A 24,096-nucleotide genomic window follows, 5' to 3' on the forward strand; every position below is an offset into this window, starting at 1 on the left:
TTACTCTGGACACCTTTTCCCTCCCATACTTCCTAGGAAGACGAAGTCAACACACAGCATGCCACTTGCACCACGTTTACTAACTCTATCGTCCGAAGACCCTCAGCTCCACGATTTTAGGAAACATCAGACGCTCAGCATGTGCTCCAAGACTGGGAAAGACTTCGGGGACACGAATTCACATCACTGTCTACACATATGAACAGGTATAGAGATAATAAATAAGATCCTTCACTTGGGAAAAGAAAAAGAAAAGACCAAAGGAATACATAATATAGTTTGTTTGGGTTTGCTTTTTAGGGCTGTACCCGAGGCATATGGAGGTTCCCAGGCTAGGGGCTGAATCAGAGCTACAGCTGCCAGCCTATGCCACACTCACAGCCATGCCAGATCGGAGCCACGTCTGTGACCTCCACCACAGCTCATGGCAACGTCACATCCCCGCCCCCGAATGAGGCCAGGGATCAAACCCACATCCTCATGGATACTAGTCAGATTCGTTTCTGCTGCTCCACTCCCATAATGTGTGGGGTTTTTTTTTTTAATTATCTTGTAATATGATGAATGAATGAACGCAGAATCTTCCAAAGCCATGTGTACACTCAACATGTACATCCACCTGCCCTGGTTAGAGTCCACTGAAGTGCACCTGGACCTGGTGTCACTCCTGATATGCAAAGATTTTTAATACTGCACTATCATTTTCCAGTTTATCACACAGCCATACCCATATACGATATGTGGCATCTCTCATGGTAGGCACTGAACTGGACTTGACTTTCTCTATGGCAAACAGAAGGACAACACAACTGCAGTTGGAAGACCCAATGGGGAGTTGAACAAACTGTAAGTGAAATTCTCAAAACACCAACCTCTGGATGGTATACACATGATAGCTGATTAAAATGTGGATGGGAATGGAGCAAACAGAAAACAACCTCCAATTTTCTTCTAATATTTATGTAAACAAAACAAAACACACAGCTAGAAACATTTTCTCTTTTATCTTTTCATGGTCCTTCGTGCAAATCTTCTATATGCTAATAGAGCCTTTCAACGACTAGCGTGGTATACCTCAGATTTCATATTTTCTAGAGAAAAATCAAATTATTAATTTAAGCCTGTTAAACTGTATGGCAATCATGTGTTACTCCCTCTGGAACCATATTCCAAGGGCAATTTCAAAACCAAGTGACTTGTTCCTGTCTTTCTGCTGGAGGCCAGTTCTAAGTAGAAACACCAAGCAAGACAAGTTGGCAAAAATCAAAGTAAAACTTAAACTACTGAGTGGGAAATCATACAATATGCGATTCTGTTAGCTAAAACAAAGTTGCGGGGAGAAAAACCAGGGCAGCCCTGCAAGTAAGGGGTATGTTGCCTTGCTGGAAACATTCAAGGTTGGTATGATGGTAACATTAGTGGTGTGCTGGGTAAGTGTTTGAAAACCAGCTCTAGGAAAAAAAAAAAAAAAAAAAACATGTTTGTAGCTTCTGCAATTTCCCTGGTGTAAATACATCCAGAAAGGCTGATTTCAAGCTGACATCACTGAATGCCAAGTTAAGAAGAAATTCACAATAGTAAGCCATTATACAGTATTTCAGATACAACAGATATAAATAATCTCAACAGCAGAAATTATAGTAAAACGTAGGGAAATAACTAGATTGTGGTGAGTACTGCTTTTTCTAATATGGTTAATTTAATTGTGGGGTTTATATAGTTTGATTTATTTTTTAATTTAATTTTAGTAATAGTTGCATTTAACAACTGGCTCCCAAAACACCCAAAACTTCAGAGGTGGGCTCTAGTGAGCAGGCACATTCACTCCATCACACCACTTCAGGGACATTAAAGTTGTTCTGAACAAACAGCAAACCAAATAAATGAGGCTATTAATTCATTTGGATCAAACTATAGCCAGTTTCCAAGGTTGCCAACCTCTGTATTATCCCACATTAGAAATACTCAAAGTTCAAGTTTCAGTGCGCATAGTATTGTAGGAATAGGATTAACTGACAATATCTTGCATTTTTATCATGAATTACACTTTTCAAAGTACTGCTTTTAAGGCAGGGACAGTCTGGGAGCTCTTTGGCTAAGAGAGAGTGGGAGGGGTGGAGCCAGGAGCCAGGAGCCACGCAAGGAAACCTGAAGGCTGGGCGTTGGGGGGCACTGAGGTTCCCGATTCCCTCCTGGAAACGGTTCCATCACTCTGCCGGCAGGTGTACCAGGCTTTTCGCCCTCTGTCCTGTTTTCTGACTCTAACTTTAGCGATTTTACTAGAATTCAGTTTTTTTTCTGATGGGGAATCAAAGGGTTGGAAGGGACACGCTCAAAGAGCCTTTCAAAAAACTACAATTATTAGTCCCAAAACATTCAAACATGCTGTTATCTGACAGAACAGCATTGTTATGTCTTACTCGCGAACCAAACATACCTGTTACTGCAGCAGACACTTGCGTGTAGATTCTACATAGATCACTGCTGAAACTAACACCAGCAGTAGTCGTGGCCGAGTGGTTAAGGCGATGGACTAGAAATCCATTGGGGTCTCCCCGCGCAGGTTCGAATCCTGCCGACTACGGGCAGGTACATTTTTGCAATGAACACGGCCTTCCTTTTGCAGGCTTGTCCACAGACTATTTGAACTATTTATGAACGTTTAGGATAGGAGGGGGACCCCCAATGAGGCCAGAAGAAGAGCAGTTGAAAGAGCTAGGGAGTCGTGTGACTGTGGTTACAACCTGAGTCCAGGAGAGGGAGATGGAACAAAACACTCCAGACATTCTGGAACAAAGACAAGCGAGGCATCGCCAGGTTACGCAGAAAGGAACAGCTCCGACCACCAGCTCCACGAGAAAGCCTGCGCCACGGGGCCTCCGGAACCCAACTAGACCTTCCACAACAGCGCTTTTGCGCTGCGGCGTCGCCGGGACCCGGGCGGCCCTGGGACAGCGCACGCATGCGCGAGGACGGCGAGCGCGCGCAGCGTGTCCTCGCGTTGCCCCTGGAAACCACGCAGTACTATAGCAACTGCAGAGGCGGAGGGCTGTGACAATTCAAGATGGCGAAGGACCTGGACGAGCTCTTGGATGAGGTCGAGTCCAAGTTCTGCGGATCAGACCCCCTGAGACTGGGCATTGTCGAGCGGCCCAGAGGCTGCGGCGGTGGTGTCCTCAGCAACGACCGGAGCCGAGCCGAGGAGAAAGAGACTCTCAGGTTAACGGGCGGGAGGGGTGGGCTGCTCTGGTAAAGCCTGCTCCAGGCCCTAAAGCCACCCCTCCGCCGCCGGACCCTAAGGAACGCACCCCCTCGCCCGAGACTGCCGGCTCCTCTCCCTGTTAGGGACCAGACCCTTGATTGCCCGCTCCCAGGGCCGCACACACTCTAACTTCTTGTCCTCGAGGATCCTGTCATCTCTTCCCAAGGCCCGACTCCGCCCCTGAGCAAACCCCGACACCTGGCCCCGGCCATGCCTCGTTTCTGAGAGCGCAAGGCTTCACCCGGTTTCTGTCACCCAGATAAATCCCAGGGGGTTCCGATGGGGTACAGGTGGTGCAGCTTAGGCGCCCTTTCTTGAGCGCCGAGGGGGTCACGGTGACCTGGCCTCCGTTTGCCTGAGCTGTTGTCATCCCCTTTTGAGGCGCCACCTCAAAGGAGAACCTCATCATCTTGCCTCTGACCCTGTTCCCCAGGCAAGCAATCATTGGGCTGATTGTTGAGGAAAACAAAAAAATGCTTCCATTCTGTTCCATCATCAGTTGATTTCTTTTAACTCAGAGAATTAGATGAGATTAGATATATGATAAAAGGGTTTAATTATTGGTAATTGTAATTGGTAATTGGTACTGTCTTTATTAATCCCAACCACCTTCCTTCTACCCGCGGCCCCAGCTCAGAGTACCAGAGGATCTGAGGCATCCAAAGTGAAATTTGGGGAATTTCCTTAAGTCTTCGGTTTTGATACCAAAAAAAAAAAAAAAATTATCTTTTGGATTTGTCAGTCATTTTTCTTTAGTGTAATTATAAAATAATAGGACTGTCTTCTTTGTCTCATTTCCCCCTCAATCCCAAAAAAACAAAAGTTTTGCCAGAACGAGTATTGTCCTTCAAAGTGATGGCTTGGGAGCAGTACCTCTTGCTTGAATCTCTTGGAAACACTTGTGGAATTACACAGAGACAGCTTTGGAACAGCCCAAGAAAGTCATTCTTTTTCATTTATGGCTGTATTCCTGGGTTTGGTTTTGTTTTTGTATGCCTGTGTGTAATTTCCCAGATGTATTACCCAACACCATTGGCTGCACAGTTTACCAGATTTACTTCTCATGACATTTGTTTGTTTATAAAAATTCACCCTCAGAAGATAAAAACATTGGAAAGAGTCTAAAGTTCAGAAACAGAAGTTCTGAAAATTAGTCAAGTACTGGGCAGCACTCTAAAAAATAAATGTAGAGCCAGCTAAAAGCTAGACTGCTTTGAATGGGCCCATTTGACTTTGTGTACAAAGATGACTCGTTAATTTGAATATTATTATCTTGAACGCTAGACATCCTTATGGGCTCATTCCCAGCACATCTGCCATCCTGATCCCGCATTACCTACCAATTTCTTTGTTCTTTTTATTCATTGCTTTGGGGAAATAGAGAGAATTTCTCAAACAGCCTTCCGGAGCCTATTCATCGGAGGAGAACTGGCACAGAGGGGTAGAATATCTTGGAGCAGCCTGCTCAGAATGGGAAGGGGTACTAAAGTGCACATATTCTCTGTTTACATGTTCTTTTATGCCTCTCTGTAGCCTGTTGTTATACTGTGAAAATCCATCCATAAAGCTTCTAGCACCCCATCCCACCTTACTACATCAGATTTTTTTCATAATAAATTTATAAAAGCTAGCACACCAGTGCTGTTGTCATGTGTTAAAACTTTTCTTTTGGCAATGGAGTTGTAAAGGTAAGTTTTTGCAAAAAAAAAAAAAAAAAAAAAAAAGCAACAGGAGTTCCCGTCGTGGCGCAGTGGTTAACGAATCCGACTAGGAACCATGAGGTTGCAGGTTCGGTCCCTGCCCTTGCTCAGTGGGTTAACGATCTGGCGTTGCCGTGAGCTGTGGTATAGGTTGCAGACGCGGCTCGGATCCCGCGTTGCTGTGGCTCTGGCGTAGGCCAGTGGCTACAGCTCCGATTCGACCCCTAGCCTGGGAACCTCCATATGCCGCAGGAGCGGCCCAAGAAATAGCAAAAAAAAAAAAAAAAGACAAATAAATAAATAAGCAACAAAGACACTAAACCTAATAATAAATACAGTTCCTACCTGGCATACAGTGTGAAATATTAAAATTTTCACCTGAACCAAAATTGATACCTGAAACTTAGGAACTGATTTATATTGTGAATTTATTAATAGGAGACACTCTGCCAATTATACAGAGGTAGAGCCTGTGTCTCTTTTTCTTCTGAGGGTTAAAATACTGAAATTGTCTCTTAAAATGATAGCTCTACAAATAATCAATGGCCATGCCACATCCGGTACCAGGAACAACTGCTAATATAAATGATCAGAATATTTGCGATTTGGTGAAGAGTTCAAAATGATAAAGGGAACTATGCAATAATTTTTTTAAAAAGAGGCTAATGTGGGTTGAACTGCAATAAGAATAAAGTGGTTCAAGATCATAAGAATGGAAGTATTTACAGATAATATCATAACCTCCTAGATAATAGCTATAATAATAGCCAACATTTATTCACTCTATATGCTGAGAGCCTTATATGTGTTAATTTCATTTAATCTCTGCCACCCTATGAGGTGAATCCTATTATCCTTGTATCACTGACCAAACCAAAACTTAGAAAAATAGTTACTTGCTCAAGTTTCTATTTCCAAGTCTACCAGGACATTGTACATCCAGATTTAGGCTTTTATATATACCTTTCACATTCAGTTAGGGGTTTCAAGTGTGTATTTTATTTAGAATGCATATTTTATTTTTAAATATCTATATCTTAAAACAAGATTCAATATAAGAAGCAAAGTTAGGTTGGGAACCAATAAATGTTTATTAACCTTTGATTAAGATTTCTGGTATTATAGCATCAAAAGACAAAAAAAAAATATACTGTCCTTTAAAATTTATGTGCTTCCTCAATGAAATGATGGCATTTTTCCTCCCATTTCTATAGCAAAGCACAGGCAAGCATAGGCATCATGAAATTGCACAATCTAATAGCAGACCAGAATCTTGTGTAAGCTGGCAGTTTGGGTCCCTAACAGTGCTGAGTAGCTTGGTAAAGTTTGAATGCATCCAATTCTTGAAATTATGGAGTTGCATGAAAGAGGAGAATCTAGAGAGTAACTGAAAACCAGAGGAGAGAATTTCTAGAGGACATTTTAGCAACTTGCTGTCATGAGAGAAATTGAAGGAACGGGTACCCAAGTGTCAGGTGCTGCTGAAAAATTAAAGAGGATTAGAACTGAGAAAAGCCATTGAATGCAGTGATTTGGACAGTAGTGACTTTGAAGAGGAAAAAAAAAAGTTTCACTATAGTTGAGGGATGTAGAGGCCAGAGATAGACTATTACACCTGAAACAAGTTATAAATGGTTGTCTAGCTCTCCTTTTTACATGTGAAATGTCTGAGGCTCCGTGAGGTTAAATAATTTAAACTAGGTTGCATGTTTTCAACCAGTGATGATTTTACCACTCAAGGGCATTTGGCAGTGTTTGCTGTTTTCTGATTGTCATAACTGGGAAAGGGTATGCTACTGGCATCTAGTGGGTGGAAGTGAGGGGTGCCGTAAAACATCCTGCAACACATCAGCCTGCCACCTCTCCCTGCAACACACACACACACACACACACACACACACCCAAGAATTATCTGGCCCCAATTGTCAGTATTGTCAATGTTGAGAAACCCTCGTCCAGGTCATGCGCTAATGCTAAATCCAATATAGTTGTAAAGAAGTAGAAATAATGAATATTGACTGGTCGTCAGTAGTAAGCAAGAGTGGCAGCCTCTTTGGAGTGTCTCTTTGAGGAGGAAAGCATACTTTATATAGAGGAGAAAATATTAGGGGTAAAAGTTAGAAAAGGAAGAATTGAAGAGGGGAAACCTGGTCATAGATGGAATTATACATTCAGTAGCAGGCAGTAGCCTCTGAATGTTCTTACATCAGGTTAATTATCTCACTCGAAGCCATTTTAAAGAAGGGCTATTGTCCTGATGTTAAGAATTTCAGGACAAATATGTTTTTAAAAATAGAGTTAGGCTACAGAGCCTGTCTTCTAAAATAATTTAGTGATCCAATGAAGTTATGAAGTTGATGTACAGTATCTATAACATGCAAACTTTAGAGTTCAGCTCGTTTATGTTAGGTGTCTGGACTGCCCTAGATTCAATTCCAAGCCTCCCCTCCCACTATTTGTATGACCTTGGGCACGTTTCTGAGTCTCTAAATCCTTATTTCTTCATCTGTGTAGCAAATATTCAGTAAATGTTAGCTGTTAAATGGAAGTTCCATGCAGTAAACAGTTTGTATTAGTAATCTTGTGATGGCTTTACCTACAGATGGTAAAGAGGTTGTTGAGATGCTCTGTCAAAGCTAATATCAACTGTGTGTATGTGTGTGTAATTAATTGATCATTTGATTATATAACCTTTGGCTCCTGTAATAAAGAGATATGGTTATTTGACTTACAGTGGAACCCTTAGAGAAAAATTTAGACATATTTAAATTATCTTTGTTTACAATGCTCATATTCTACTTATAATTGAACATATTTTGTATTCTTTAAATGAGTGGCTGATGTAATTTAGAAAAATACATATCCAGCTTTCTCTTAAATGTAACATACAGCTTTAAATGTTTTAAGTATGTAAAAGTACATATGTGAATGTGTACCTGATAAACGACATCTTTTTCTCAACAAACTTAGGCTGTGTCCATAGTAGGGGGGAAAAGTCACATTTGTCTTTCTGTTAGCAACTCTATCAATGGGCTTTATTTAAACAGAATTCTTCTGATACTGGTTGATTTTACCTGCACTTAAGCTTCAACTGTTTGTTGTTGTTGTTATTGTTGTTGTTTGTTTTTTCAGACCAATAGAAACATTTAAAAAAGAAGATGATCTTGACAGTCTTATTAATGAAATATTTGAAGAGCCCAGCTTTGACAAAAAACAATTTGTAAGTCAAGTGTAAATGTAGAGCAATTCTTTCATTATTTCAATGAAATACTGTTTAGAATAGTCCAAAAACTTGTAGACTGCACAGTTATAGTCCTTTGAATTCTGAAAAATACAAATTATTTAAAGAAATTATTCCACTTAGATTTATAGAAGAAAATTAGAAACTCTGTGTTTTGCTGTTTACTTGGCAAGACTGAGAAATTAGGAAAACTGTTGAACAAAAAGCAACTTGCAGATCAAGTGGATAACTTGTATTTATTCGTAGACTCTAAGAACACTTTTCTAAGAGACCCAAAACATCGTTCATTATGGGAGTGTGCTTAGCATCTCAGATGCTTTTCCACTTGTAATATAGTATAATATCAAAGAGAAGCTTATTTGTCTTTAAGCCTGCAGAAGAGAAAGCAACCCTAGCAAACTTCTAAGGAAAGCAGATCAATGTACAACATTGGTTGGATTAGGAAAAGTGGCTGTGAGTGTCCAGTCCATGCCCACCTTGTCCTCAGAGGCCAGATCATGCTCCTGAGAGTACTGCTCCCTCCCGCATTGCTGGCCTATCCTGTTGTGTTTATTTTTTTTTATTTTTTTATTTATTTATTTTTTGTCTTTTTGCTATTTCTTGGACTGCTCCCGCGGCATATGGAGATTCCCAGGCTAGGGGTCTAATCGGAGCTGTAGCCACCAGCCTACACCAGAGCCACAGCAACGCGGGATCTGAGCCGAGTCTGCAACCTGCACCACAGCTCACGGCAACGCCAGATCGTCAACCCACTGAGCGAGGGCAGGGACCGAACCCGCAACCTCATGGTTCCTAGTCGGATTCGTTAACCATTGTGCCATGACGGGAACTCCTGTGTTTATTTTTTATTTTTAGTTGAAGTGTAGTTGCTTTGCAATATTATATACATTTCAGGTTGTTGTTTTTGCTAATTGCTCTCAGACTCACACAGGAAAGCCCAGAAACAACAGTAGATGTCCCAGTGTGCCAGCTCTTGAGCTGTAAGCACGCGCCCGGATGGTCCCTGGAACGGGCTCCTGAAAGCAAAAGGATCTATCTACACGCAGTGTTGTTTTTCAGATATGCACCAAAAATGTTTCCAGTTCTGTTTAACATCACTTTTATTTAACAAATAAAAGAGTTAAGAGAAAGGTTTTTGCCTCCATTAAATTTCCGCACCTACTAGGTAAATGAAGGCATGTCTCCACATAGTTTAAATTGCCTTTTCTCCATCCCACTTCCTTTCTTTGGCGGTGGTCCTCGTATGTGGTTGGCTTCTGCTGTTTGGTACCATATACCAGTTAACACTTAATAAATGCTTGCTAATGATGATGTTATGTAACCATATAGGCACTACTGTATGGTTGTGACTAGGTAGCTCTACATTTTCCCTGAATTCCTAATGGTTGATACCGTTCCATTTGATCAAAATTAATATTCCTGAAGTTATCCAGGACTTTGGTTAGTTTATTTTTAGTTCAGGTGAGTACCATTCACAGCCTTTAAAATGAGTCTGAGGTTTCCCCCCCACCTCCATTGAATTTTTCCAGGATGAAGTTTTAAATAGCAGGTCTTTCATATTAAATCATTGAACTCTAGTATTAACTGAAGAATTATAAAGTGACTCTAAATCTTAGCAAGCTAATAATGGCAGTATATCAATTTTCTAGGCGAAAAGTTAGCAGAGTAATTTGTAAATTCCTCAGGGAGGTCTACTTCCCTTTTGCCTTTAAAAGGTTTTGATCACTGCTTTTATTTCAGAAACTTTAAAATGATACCGAATTTTTATTTAAGCCATTTTAAAAGTATTTTCACTATAAAATAAAGATTAGTTTTCGTGTCGCAATTCTCTAAGTTACCCTTGGCCTTTTATTGTTTTGGTTGTTTTGTTTTGTTTTTTTAACAGAAATTAAAGTCTACATCTTCAGGTAACGCATCTGTCAGAGCTCCCACTCAAGGCCTTGGTAAAAGGTAAGTTGGAATTGCTTTGGTGAATTATACACATTGGTAAGCGTGGTCTCATAGATTTTGTTACCATTTAACAACATTGAGCAACAAAGCACTGGTTGGCTTTCATGAGAAAGACCAATAGCAGTATTTTTAGTGTTATTATGTCCTGCGACCTCTTAGTGTAAAGGAACTTGAATGGGAGGTTATTGCTATTGTAAATAATTTTCTGCCATGTAAAAAAAAAGTGTGAACACTCTCAAAATTAATGTTCTGTTATATTCTTCAGTATTTACTTTATCCCTTACATTATTTGGCAAACACTTTCTTCTGTGACTCATTTTAACTCCTTGAGTGTTCCTAAATATACAGGTTATAGCCAAAAAAGCGCTGATCCTAGTATAAATACCTCTTCTTTGAAATAATTGGCTTGCTCAGGAAAATACAGAGTTTGATTACAAGAATATGGCGACAACACAGCCGGACTAACTTCTCATCTTTCTTTTACATTTCAATTTTGTTTTTCTCCTGTCTGTTAAACATGTCTAGTTGCAGCCCAGTGTACCTTGGTGGAAGTGCTGTTCCTTGTGGGATTGGGACAAATACTTCACAGAGGTAAGACGTTGGAAATACATTATACTTTCTTCTTAGGTTTTTCCAAGTTGATAACCCTGTGAAAACATAGTTCTTATCATCTTGGCATCAGTCCATTTCATAATAAGCAGTATATTTTTGGGAGTTCCCTTTGTGGCTCAGCCCTAATAAACCCGACTAGTATCCATGAGGACACTGGTGTGATCCCTGGCCTTGCTCAGTGGGTTATGGATCCGGCATTGCTGTGAGCTGTGGTGTAGGTCACAGGCGTGGCTTGGATCTGGTTGCTAAGGCCGGCAGCTGCAGCTCCATTTCACCCTGTGGTCTGGGAATTTCCATATGCCATGGGTGCAGACAAAAAAAAAAAAAAAAGATATTTTATTAGCCAGTCTAAGAACACTTTACTGAAATGTTTATTATTCTTGAATGATAGCTGTTGGAAGCAATGATGTTGACACCCGTGTGTTGTTCCTTGTGTTGACACCCGTTTCTAAGCTCCACTTGAAATGCCTGGATCACTTCCGTCCCAGCTCAGTCTTCACAAGACAGCAGGAGAATGAGCTTTTGCTTTGCTACTTTTCCTTCCAGGCAGGGGAAGCCAGTGAGTAAGATGGATGAACAGTGCAGCCGTGCACTGAAAGATGTGTTAGCCACTCTGCCTTGGCCAGTCAGCATGAGAAGCTGCTCGTCTGTAAGACCCAGAGTTCTTAAGCATAGTTGCTTGATTTTACATGTTTTAAAAGCAGAAACCCTCCTTTTTTTTTTTGTCACTTCTTCAACCCTCCTTTCAGCTGGTATCTCACTCAGACTTCTTCCAGGGCATTCTCAGGGTCTTGATGCCACCAACCCCCAGCCCCATAGCAGCCTCAGACTCCTAGCCTATACCATTGTCACCGATTCCATTGTTATTGTCATAAAGTGAGCATAAAGATTGGCTTTTTTCAACAAATCTTTTTACTCTCCTGATCCTTTAGGTTCCATTTATTTACTATTTATTTATTTATTTATTTATTTATTTATTTATTTATTTATCTGTCTTTTTAGGGCTGCACCCACAGCATATAGATGTTCCCAGTCTAGGGGTCAAATCAGAGCTGTAGCTGCCAGCCTACACCACAGCTATACCAACGCCAGATCTGAGCCACATCTGCAACCTGCACCACAGCTCACAGCAATGCCGGATCCTTAAGCTACTGAGTGAGGCCAAGGATCGAACCCACATCCTCAAGGATACTAGTTGGGTTCCTTAACTGCTGAGCCACGACAGGAGCTCCTAGGTTCCATTTTTAAAGAGTCCTACCTAACTATGTTATTATATTTGGTCTAGTTATTTTTAAAACACTTTTTCTGATAATTTCTTAAGAAAGAACAGACTGAGCTCTGTGATTGCATGTCGATCCCATTTCAAGAGAGATAACTATTGCACTGAGTAATAGAAGTAGAATCTAAAAACAGGTTGTTGGAAGGTTTGGTGGTGCTGGCCTAGATCTTAGAGGCCTGGAAAAAGGGGTCATGGGACTAGAGGGAAATTGGAAATCTGGGGAAGCCTGGACCAGGAACACCAGGCAGCAGACAGGCTATAACGGTCCACAGGACTGCTGCCTGCTGTGAGGGTTGTAAATAAGAGTTGACAGCACCCCAGTCATCATGCATCGAGATTGTCTGTGCAAAGGATCAGAGACACAAACTGCCCCTAGAGAAGAATATAGTCGGGTTGTTGTTGATCCTGACTTTCCCAGTTGGACTTGTCTCAGCCATTGCCAGACCTCCCTCTCTCTCTCTCTCTCTCTCTCTCTCCTCTCTCTCTCTCTCTCTCTCTCTCTCTCTCTCTCTCTCTCTCTCTCTCATCCAGGCTTCTTTCAGGTCACCCTTAAATTACAGCAAAGATTTCCCAGTTACCATCCACTTACATCTTCTGTAGTCTCACCTGCAGAGAGCATTAAAGATAACATCCATAACTATTATTTTGAGCACCTCTCCCCTGTTCAGAAGGAAAATGAGAGTCACCATCTGTCTCCTAGTAACTCTATTGTCAAACTCATTGTTTGTTTTACCAAATTGTTTTTCTTGTTCTTTCTCTTGTTCTTTCACCTCCAGTTGAAGCCTGGGTCAGATACTCGACTTCCACCAAGATACTTGTTATTCTCCTACTTTCCACTTACATTTTCCTCTCTCTGAGTATTTTTACACTTATTCCCTGTCTAGAATGATGCTCCTTTCTAAGGCAGGTCCCCACTGTCTTACCTGCTCAGTTCACTTGCTACAGACTTACTTTCTCATTCTATTTGAATTTCCTTTTTCTTTTCTTTTTTTAATAGTCATTGAATGCCCACTATGTCCTAGATACTAGATATCAAGAAAAAGATAAACACTGTCCAATAGAGAAACTGATAAAGAAGCAAATGATTATACCCAGGGCCTGAAGAAAACAGGCTCTGATGACACGATACCTAAGCTCAGATATTCACTGCCTCTTACAAGGTGTGAAGCCTTTGAGAAGGGAATAGCATTATAAAACCTCAGCCTCTCACCCATAAACACTAAACATACTTTATGGAAGTAAGGGATCCAATGAAATAATACATTAAAATTTGTGCCTATGTTACAAAAGACAGCTAGTTGCTATAGGTCCACTAGTTTGTAGTTATTTGGAGGTCTTTCTCCTCTGTTAGTGCTGCCTTCTCATTGTGTTACACCTCAGCTGCAAGAATCCTATATTCTCCTTTTTCGTTTTATCTCAGGAAATGTCTACATATGTTTACTTACAGGTGCCTTCTGATTTTAACAATGGTCTTTAAGATATTATGTTCTGGTTTACTTCCAAAGAGTAAATATTAAGATCTTCTTTTATATAGTATTTTTTACATGTACTTTACTTAGTTCTAGCATAGAAGAGTCTCGTTCCCTGATGGAATTTCAATATATGTCTTTCATAAAATACTGATCCATAAGAATGCCAAAACATCAAACCCCATTCCTGCCTCTGCACAGTGACAAGAAAACACTTGCAATTTGCATTTATATTCACAGTTAAATGTTTATATTCACAGATCTTTGCCCATCACAGAGATATTAGTCATTGACCACCCTCTGCATGAGACAGATCAGCACCCACAGAAAGATAAGCACTTATATATTCAGGTATATATAAAATATTGTATGTATAAAGTACTTTACACTATTCAAGCACTTTTATTTTTGCTTTTTTTTAGGGCCGCACTCATGGCATGTGGAGGTTCCCGGACTAGGGGTTGAATCGGAGCTATAGCTGCCAGCCTACACCACAACTCACAGCAACGCCAGATCCTTAACCCATTGAGCGAGGCCAGGGATCAAACCCGAAACCTCAAGGTTCCTAGTGGGATTTTCCACTGCACCACAATGGGAACTCCTGTCCAAGCACTTTTTATATGTGTATCGGTTTACCTGCTTCACAGGAAAAAAACAAGACGCAGATAGAGCAAGAATTTTGAACCCCCATTTTTTATAAATGAGGAAATTGAGGCAGTGGTGTTAATTTCATGAAATATATGTTCATTATAATGTGCTTGCTAAGGCCTATATGTTGATTAAATAAATCGTGGTGAACAAATATATGGACATTTCCATGCCCCCAGTGAATTTTCGGTCTATATGAGGAGAGAGACTTCAGTTCCACAAATAACTTTAATTTCCACATAACACGTAATGTGAATAGTAAGTACGGGATACTGCAAGCATGGATAATTGGCATCTTAACTAATATGAAAGGTTAGGGATTGTTTTCCTAAGCAAATAACATTTAATCAGACTCTGATATGATGAATAAGTAGGAATTAAGCAAAGAGAGGGGACCACTGGAGCCAGGAGTGTTAGAGGAGCAGAGAGCAGCCAGGTGAGCTGAAGTGTAGTGAGTGAGGGTGAGGATAGGTCCTGATTGGCTGGAGAGGTAGTCAAGGGATGTTTAGTTCGTGGTCCCCTGGAGGATATTGGAAAAATAATTCCTACATGCAGTGGATGCCATTGGGTTGGTTTTCTGGGTTTTTTGGTTTTTTTTTTTTTTTTAAGCAAATAGAGATGACATAATCGTATTTGTGCGTCGAAAGAAATTTTGTTTCCACAATGGAAAATGGACTAGACGCTGGAGGGGCAAGACAGGAGAAAACACAGGAAGACCAGTCAATAAGCAGTAGTTACCAGTAACCTAGGAAAGAGATGAGGATGGCACGTGGGACCTGAGTGGTGGCAGCGGCTGTAGGGAAACGCTCGAGATATTCAGAATATAGAATTGACAGAATTCAGAGATTAAGTGGTTATTGGAGGTATGAGAGAAAGTTTCCAGGAATGACTCCCAAGTGCTGTGCCCTGCCCAACACAAGGGTTCAGATGTGTAACTTGATTCCCAGGCCCATTCTGCTTTCTAGTATGCCAATTTGCAAAAGGCCATAGATTTATGTAAGAGGGAGGCTGCTTTTGCTGTTGCAGCTGTTGTTATTTTCCAACTTCCCAAAGAGCAAGACTCCCTGGCCCACTGGATTTAACTGAGGACCACAAAGTCTGTGCAGGAGACTATTTTGGACTATTATTGGGGGCATTCCTATCACAAACATCTTTAAAATAATGAAGATTTTACCTATTAGCCAGATAAAAGGACAAAGCCGTTGGTGACATCTTCATGTTTGTATTTCCTTACATTTTAAAGGCAAGATCTAACAATTTATCTTTCATTAGAACCAGAACTTTTTAGTATTTTTTATATATAGTTACGGAAGAAAGATATACTTAAGCCCTGAAAATAATGCTGAGGCCATAAGGGAAATGGAGTCTATTCTGCCTGGGGTTTTTTTTTTGTGTTATATTTGTTTGATACTTGGATAAAGCTCTGGTTTGAGAGTAATCCCAAATGATTGTAAAGATTTGAGTCTTTTACCCAGTTGGTGGAAAGGAGAAAGTGGTGGCGTTAATAAGGCACAGATAAAACCAAGCATGATTTTCAAGCCAAGTTGAATTTTACTCTCCTAATTATTTTTTAAACTACTTGCAAGACTGGATTATTCCATAGGCTGGTACTAATTATGATCTAATAGAGTGAATCTTAGCAACAGAATGATTTCTTAGCTGCAAGTTAGTTTTATTTTTCTCAAAGGACAGTGTTTGTAGGAAAATGTGGTAGTGTGAATAGATTTGAATAAACTACTAAATTTTAAATTAAATTAAAAAGCTGTATTTAACATTATGGTTGAAATTTTACACATACAAAATGTCAGGAAATTCTGAATTATGGTTCCCACAGCAGCAGTAATTCAGCCAAATTGCACATATGTATTAAGGCATTAAAGTTAACACTCTGTGCAATCATGTAATAAACCACATATGCATAAGAAAGCAAGTTATAGCAGCTCTGGGAACCATCATTTTGCATTTCCTGACTTGTACACTCAAAATCCAAGTTCCAATGTGTACAAATGTAATTGTGTTGAATTTCCACACATACGAATACAACTTCATAAATTGCTAACAGTTTGAAAGAAAATATAGAATTGTTTATGAAATTCGTATAGATTTTAAATGTTTAGTTCTTACTGTGAATAATATTTCTAGAAATGTAAAGCATTTATTCTCAAAGAAACTCTCAGGCTGAAATACATTTGCAATTTTGAAGTTCACCTCTGAATTTTAGAGGGAAATAAGTGAAAAAAATCTAATGATGATTTTATTTTTTAATTACAGAAGTACTGTGCGCTTATTGAAAAAAATAAAAACAAAAGTTAAAATGTATAAGGAGAAAATAACCTCCTTCCTTTCTCTCCATTCCCTTCCCTCCTGAGGCAACCAGTGATGGCTGCATGGTATATTACCTTCCAGGTTTTTCTCTGTGGTCTTACAAACTTGTAAATACATATACAGGAGAAGTTGAGGCATAGTTTTTACAAAGATAAGATCATGCTGTAGATGTTATTGTGCAACTTGCTTTGTTCCCCTCTAGGTCAGTAGGGAAATCTAATTAAATCTCTTTATCAACTGCCTAATATTCCAGAGTATAAATGTTACTCCGTCTTTCCCCTCTTTGATAGCTCTCCAGGAGGTGTCCGGTTTTTGCCACTTCAGCCATACTGCAGTAGAAATTCTTGAGCTATATGCCTATATTCTGGTGCTTTTATTTGTGTGTAATAGACTCCCAAAGATGGGATTGCTAATGCAGAAGCTAGGGTATCATTTTAATTTTCAAATAATGCCAAAATTTTTCCCTAAAGGTTATAGCAGCTCACGCCCCCACTGAAAATGTCCGAGAGTGCTAGTTTTTGCTAGCTTAGTTGGTTTTCAATATTTATTTCATGGTTGCTTTAAATGTTAATTCTTTATGTAGTATTTTAACTTTTTTTTAACAAATACCGTATGCCAGGCACTGCTATAAGCATTTTATCAATATTAACTTGGTTAGCTCCTCATAATTCTTTCATGAGGTGTGTAAGTATTATTATCCCCTCTTTACAGGTAAGGAGACTGAGTCACAGAGAAGTTAAGTTACTTGACTATGATTAGACAGCTAGTGATTACTGGAGTTAGCATTTGAACCTAGGCAGTCTTGTCTTCATGCTTGACTGCTTATCTAATACCACCTTTATTAGTGAGATTGAATATATTTTTAGGATTTTTTTTCTTTGTTGTCATTTGTAAGCACTCTTTTTGATTGTGAATTGAAAATGTTTTCTCTCACTCTGTTACTGTCTTTTCATTTTGTTTTTGCTAGCTTAACTCTTCTTATTTCCTTGTAATTTTTAGATGATCCAGTGTATCTATATTGATTGTAGTTTTTAAATACTTCAAATAATGGAGAAGGTTTCTTTTAAGTTAACTCACAATGATTATACAAATCAAATTATTTTAATAGCAATTCATAATTCGTACCATTATATATATTATCATTTCACTCCTAAAGTTACTGTGTAGTCTATAAATTTTGAGATTTGCTTGGCATGTCAGTTCCTTAAGTAGTCACTGAGTACCTGTTACAGGCTAAGTATTGTTCTGGAAGTTCTGCCCTTCACATCAGCAGCATTTTGCTCTTCCCTGCACCTTTGCCATCAACATACAAACTTGCCCTTTTTCCTTCCTTCTTAAGTTCACTCACTTCCTTTACCAGCCCCTTAAAGAAACTGCTTAGCTATACCTACTCCATGAAGCCTGTTTTAAAATTACAACCCACTTCCTCCAAGTACTTCCAATTTTATTGACCCTACTCTACTTTTTATTTTATTTGAAGCACTTCTTACCTCCTAACAGACTATATATAATTTAGTTATCAGTATTGTTTCTTCCTTTTCTCATTAGAATCTAAGCTCTATGTGGACAGAATCTCACCAGCACATAGTAGGCTTTCAGTAAATATTTTTTAAGTGAGTAAATGAATACATTCATGCCAAGTAGTGTGGAAACAGAAACAAATAAGATCCTGTCCCAGCCCTGAATTAGCTTGTGGGAGAAACAGATTCATTTCAATACAGTGCGGCAAACTGTGAGATAGAAGCATCCTAAAAATTTCATTAGGCAGGGAAACACTTCAGGAAGTGAAGATCTCCCTCAGACACAATTTGAAAACCATTGAAATAAAAGATCTACACATCCATTTTGTTTCTTTTATATCTGCAAATGTGCATTATATATCAGTATGCATGATCTTAGTAAGATAGGTTTGTGAAGACGTTTAACCTGAAAGTTCAAATGGATAATCATTCCTTTAGTATAAAAAGTTATAATTGGATTATAAAAATTTATAATCATCTTTACTTTTCTGTTGTTTGCTCCGTAATCTATAATATGTCATATATTCCATGAATAAATCATCCTATTTTCTTAAACATACCAATAATTTCTAATGTATAGTTCTTTCTCTCTGAACAGAGCGTGTGACCATCTGCGTTGTATAGCATGTGATTTCTGGATAGTAAGCTACGATGACCATAGGTGGGACACATCATGCGATTACCTGTTTTTCAGGTATGTTTCTGAAGAACTTCACTCTGTGAAGAATGTACTTGATACAATTTTATGTTTCTTATGGTGCTGTAATGCCTCTTGGTGGCATTTCTCTCATCATCTCCTCCTTTCCATCTGTCTGCCATCAGCCTAGGTAAGGACAAAGGTACAGAAGTAGCCTCCTCACTGATTTTCCTGCCTAAGCTCTCTTCTTTCAGACCTTCCTTCTCTTGCTGAGAGTTAAAGCATACCTCTTTGTATGTCCTGCCCAAAACCATTCTGCTGACAGAATAGCGTCCAAATTCATTACCATGGCGTTCAAGACCCTCCACATTCCAGCCCCCAGCCATCTGTCACCCAGCTCTGCCTGTCTTTCCACAGTAGACTTTTTACCTTTGCAAGATTCTAGCGACATCATAGCACTCAAAGCTCCCATTCCCCATGACTGTGTAAACTGGCCACCTCCTGGAGTACCCTCCCACCGTCTTATCTACCCAGACCCTACCTGGCCCTCAGGGTACACGTCACTGCTCATCCTCCGTGATTCCCTTAGCACTCTCTCAGCTTGGAAGCAAACTCACCCTTTCCTGTGTGTCCACAGCCCAGCTGAACGTGGGGAGCCATTTGTTTTTAGTGGTATCAGTCTGCACACTGGTTATACAGTGAAACCCTGTTTAGTTGCTTGTTTCCTTGTCTGTATCTTGCAGATGAGGGCACTAAGTGTATCCTAGCTTTGACAAGTTCTAGAACTTTCTAAAAGAAGTGTCAGTTATACTTGACCATCCTGCCATAATAGCTAAAGAAAACACTCTTACTTTCCTATGAAATCGTGTTTCCTATATGGGAAATAATGAAATTTTCTTTCTAAGCTTTTAAGATATGCACTACTTGGAATGTATTAAGTAGTTCTGTGGCAATCCATGATTCCTTCCCTAAAATCTCTTAAGGATTCAGTCAAGTGTCACATGTTAAATTTGTCAAAATATATTGCAGATTGACTAAAGGACCATCTTTCATTTAGCCATTTAGATAAAACTTAGATATTCGGTTCTTCCCCTATGTCACAGCTAAGTCACTTAGCTGGTCTATGTCTCAGTTTTCTGAAGTCAGAGAATTAGCCTGGAAAATCTCTCAGGTTTTGTTAGGTTCTAACCTAAATTGTGCCTGAATTCTGTACAGGACCGAACATGGTGCCCACTGGCCACCAGAGGGCACTTTGTATCCTGCTTTCCACTGCAGTGAATTCAGCAAATAACAGCATGTACCCTTTTTTTTCTTTAATATTTATACTGTAGTTTATTGTTTTACTGTGTTTGTTTTCATCATTTTACTTTGAATTTTTTCATTTTTCTTTTGCCATGAAATATACATAAATTCAGTACATAGATTATCATGAAAGTCATAATTGATTTGCTATCAATTAAGTTCCATAGTCTTTTTTATACCATCAAGTCAGATGGTTATCTTTTTTTACGACAGTCCTGACCATTGATTTAATCATGATAACATTGATGTTTATTTCAGGATAGGCATTTATTTTATTTCTGTTAGTATAAGTAAATAAGCAGATCACAGACACAAATGAGCTACAAATGAGTTCAACACATAGAAATAACAGGTACTTTCTCTGTTAATGAAAATCTCCTGTACTTAACCCACTAGAAGCCTGTTTTCTTTCTGCCTCTTATATGCCCTCCACTTGTCACTTGCAGGCTTTTAAAATTTGGCACAGGTGAGTCTTTGAGGTAGGAGATGAACCACCATCCTGTTCCCTCTATTCTCATATCATGTCATCTCTGATAGGACAGATCAATAACCCTTCACCTCTTTAGGTCATTTTGTTCTGCAGGAGACTTAATAAAAAGACCTAGAGGAATGCCATTTAAAAATATTGAAATCCGGGAGTTCCCATTGTGACGCAGCAGAAACGAATCCGACTAGCATCCATAAGGATGCAGGTCGAGGCCTGGCCTCACTCAGTTGGACGGGATCCGGCATTGCCACGAGCTGTGATGTAAGTCGCAGACGTGGCTCGGGTCTGGCGATGCTACACCTGTGGCGTAGGCCAGTAACTGTAGCTCATATTCGACCCCTAGCCTGGGAACGTCCATGTGCCACAGTGTAGCCCTAAAAATACAAAAAATAAATAAATAAAATAAAAATATTGAAATCTGGAGTTCCCATTGTGGCTCAGTGGTCACGAACCCAACTGGTATCCATGAGGATGCAGGTTTGATCCCAAGCCTCCTTCAGTGGGTTAAGAATCCGGCGTTCCTGTGAGCTGCAGTGTAGGTCACAGACACAGCTCAGATCCCAAGTTGCTGTGACTGTGGTATAGGCCGACAGCTGCTACAGCTCCGATTCGACCCCTAGTCCCAACTTCCATATGCCATGGGTGCAGCCCTAAAAAGAAAAAAAAAAAATGAAATCCTCAGAGAGCACCAGTTGTTTGAGTAAGGGGTACTAGGCAATTTAGTGTCTGGATGTTATAAAGATAGGAAAATAAAGCCAGTGGAATTTTTTTTTTTTAAGTCAAGTACTGAACAAAGCCACTGTGCTAAATCCTTCTTGTTTTACTAATAGGAACAATATGCCAGAATTCCACAAATTGAAAGCAAAGTTGGTAAAGAAGAAAGGAACACGGGCCTATGCCTGCCAGTGCAGCTGGAGAACCATTGAAGCACTGACTGACCTTCAGAATGACCATCAGCTTCGCTGGGTTTGCGGTAAACACTAAGGATGCAGGCTTTCCACATTCAGACAGATCCCTCCATGAGAGCAGTCTCAGGTCATGGTCACCACATTTAGGTAAAGGGGCAGAACAATATCATGGAAAAGAGAGGAAATTTCCTTTCGCGGCTGCGCACGTTTTCAAAGACCAAATGGACTTGAGAAGATAATGTGCTTTAACAGTTTAGAATTATTCCTTTTTGCTAGATGGACATTTCACTTAATAAGTAAAGTGTTGAGTTATCCAAATACTTCTTTGCTAGCCTCTCTCCTGTTAAATAGCAGTTTAATTGTGTAGTTTCATACAAATATGAACTATATCCATTCAGTTGCAACTGCGGTATTCCTGACGCTACTACACTTAGCATAAGCACTCCTTGTTTACAGCAGTTCAAGGATAAAGCTGGTGGGTTCAGAGAGGTCATTGAGGGGTGCATACATTACCTCCTCCCGCCAGATCTGTTGTCATCAAAGGTCATAATTTAGATTTGTCAGAAACCATGTGATGAGGGACTGATTGAAGGGTTTTCAAGAGTATAGGTATATTGTAGGTGAAAACACTGCCTGTGTCTGACCTTACTTCACCAACTCAAAGCAATATTATGTACAGTAATAAGTATGCATTACCAGTCTTAGCTTATTTCTCCTCCTTTTCATTTAGCTATCAAAAGTTATTTAGTTTGCTGCTTTACCAAATATTTATTTCTATTTTTAAAAAGTTGTTTTTGATGCACCTAAAACCACAAGGAAAAATCCTAATACAGACAGGGCATTGTTGGATTTTTTTCAAGGACCTTCTTGCCTTTAATGCCCTAAAACTCAATCAAGTAAAATAAACAGCAAGTTAAGATATTTTCTCAGGCAGCCTGTTGATTCTTCTGGTAGGATGAGGTTGACATACTATTTATTAGATGAGTACATGAAAAGACAAATAAAGCATAGCTGAACCAACAGGTAACTATTAGGCTCCTTCTTGACACCATGAACATTTGAGAAACCCCACAGTGGCAGCACATTCAGAAAATCAGTTACTTCGGGAGTTCCTGTTGTGGCGCAGGGGAAACGAATCTGAGTAGTATCCAGGAGAATGCTAGTTTGGTCCCTGCTGTGCTGTGGCATAGGCTGGCCTCTGTAACTCCCCATTCAACCCCTAGCCTGGGAACTTCCATATGCCGCAAATGCGGCCCTAAAAAGCAAAAAAAAAAAAGAAGAAGAAGAAGAAGAAGGGAAACCGGTTACTTCAAAGTGCCAGCTGCCAGCCCCATGCCGAGATTCTGGGGGCTTTCCAATCTGCCAAAAGCTTCTTACTGCATGTTCTAATGTATAGTTCAAATGTGTGACACAAGGCTTGCAGAAAAGGAGTAATTGAAGCAAAGTTACGATCTGCTTAGTCTCATGCTGAATCTGTTCCAGCCACTTTTACTTGAAGATCTGTCATTAAAATCCTTTTCCTAACCGTGACACATTTGCATGTGTGTAAAACTTACTCTAATAAGTCTAGTATTCCAACAGAACAAGTCTCATTGTAGCAGATGCTCATATTTTTGTATGAAGGATATATTTACAGATTTTATCTTTCAATAAAATTTCTACCCCCTCAAATTCGATCTCAGTGTAATGGAATCAGAAACAGAGGGACTGAAGTCGCCTCTTTCCAAAAAGTAACAGAACAACAAGATCCACACATTTAGAACCTCATGGAATGTGGCACATTTCATCAGAATGGTGGGTTTTTTCAATTTAAATGAGCAAATTTACTAAATTATGGATTTGAAATTTCCTCTATTATTATTTCATTCTACAGCCCATGTTTGGCATTTCATAACATAATAATTATAACTTCCCAAAGTCAGAAATGTATAAATGAGTTCACATTTTTGTTGGCAATTTACTTTACAAGCTTTTTAATATTGTACAGTTTTTAATCTAAAGTGTAGAAAAAATATTACATTTATATACAAATGTATAGATTATTACCAGATGTAATTTAAGGCAAAATGCAACTATTTTAGTAAGAGTTTTAGAAGAAAAATAATTTCTAATCAACTATAATTTTAAAAATGCCAGGTCTATGAAATGTTCAAGATGTTTTGCGTATTTGTTTTCCTAATATTTATAATTTTCTACCTTTAGCAAGTATCTATTTTTTATCAAGCCAGATAGCTACTTTATTTGAATTGTATTGAAGGATACCCTCAGACCCTTATCTTGCCTAGAAATGAATAAATAATAAATAGCTTTACTCTATATTTAGTTTTTTGTTTGTTTGTTTGTTTTATATATAAAATATTCATATGGACCACAGAGGAGGGTATTGCAACTGGACACCACCTGTTGTTGCTCTCACTTCCCTGGGAACACACCTGCCCTGCTGCTGCCACTACCAAATGCTCTGGACAATGCCCACACACTCAATCACTGTCACTTCCTAGGACCCTGCAACTAGGAGCAGACTGTGCAGCACCTCCTGTGTGGGCTGAGCGGGATGGGGTGCTTCTTGCATGATCTACAGGTGACAGGGGCAAATCACCACAGTTATCTCTGACTCCAGAGGTGGGAGTGGCTCACCACCACTAGGGGTCTGTGGTCAGGCACCACTTGTGGCCTCAATCACCTCAGAGGGCACCACAGAGAAGGGCATTGTGACTGAATACCACCTGTTGTTGATCTCACTCCCCTGGGACACA

General features: G+C 39.6%; 1 protein-coding gene and 1 non-coding gene across 2 annotated transcripts; both read left to right on the top strand.

Moving 5' to 3' along the window:
* Positions 1-2,502: 2,502 nt before the first annotated feature.
* Positions 2,503-2,584, top strand: TRNAS-AGA (transfer RNA serine (anticodon AGA)). The gene has a single exon. It is a non-coding gene; the product is annotated as a tRNA-Ser (tRNA).
* A 446-nt stretch (positions 2,585-3,030) lies between these two features.
* On the top strand, positions 3,031-23,011 carry CFAP418 (cilia and flagella associated protein 418). Its single transcript, XM_047783570.1, has 6 exons — positions 3,031-3,219; positions 8,095-8,182; positions 10,089-10,153; positions 10,679-10,744; positions 18,605-18,700; positions 21,263-23,011. The coding sequence occupies exons 1-6, from the start codon at positions 3,065-3,067 to the stop codon at positions 21,414-21,416; spliced, it is 624 nt and encodes a 207-aa protein (XP_047639526.1). The 5' UTR covers positions 3,031-3,064; the 3' UTR covers positions 21,417-23,011.
* The last annotated feature ends 1,085 nt before the right edge of the window (positions 23,012-24,096 follow it).

The sequence above is a fragment of the Phacochoerus africanus genome, chromosome 6, assembly GCF_016906955.1.
Source record: "Phacochoerus africanus isolate WHEZ1 chromosome 6, ROS_Pafr_v1, whole genome shotgun sequence".
NCBI classification, from domain to species: Eukaryota; Metazoa; Chordata; class Mammalia; order Artiodactyla; family Suidae; genus Phacochoerus; species Phacochoerus africanus.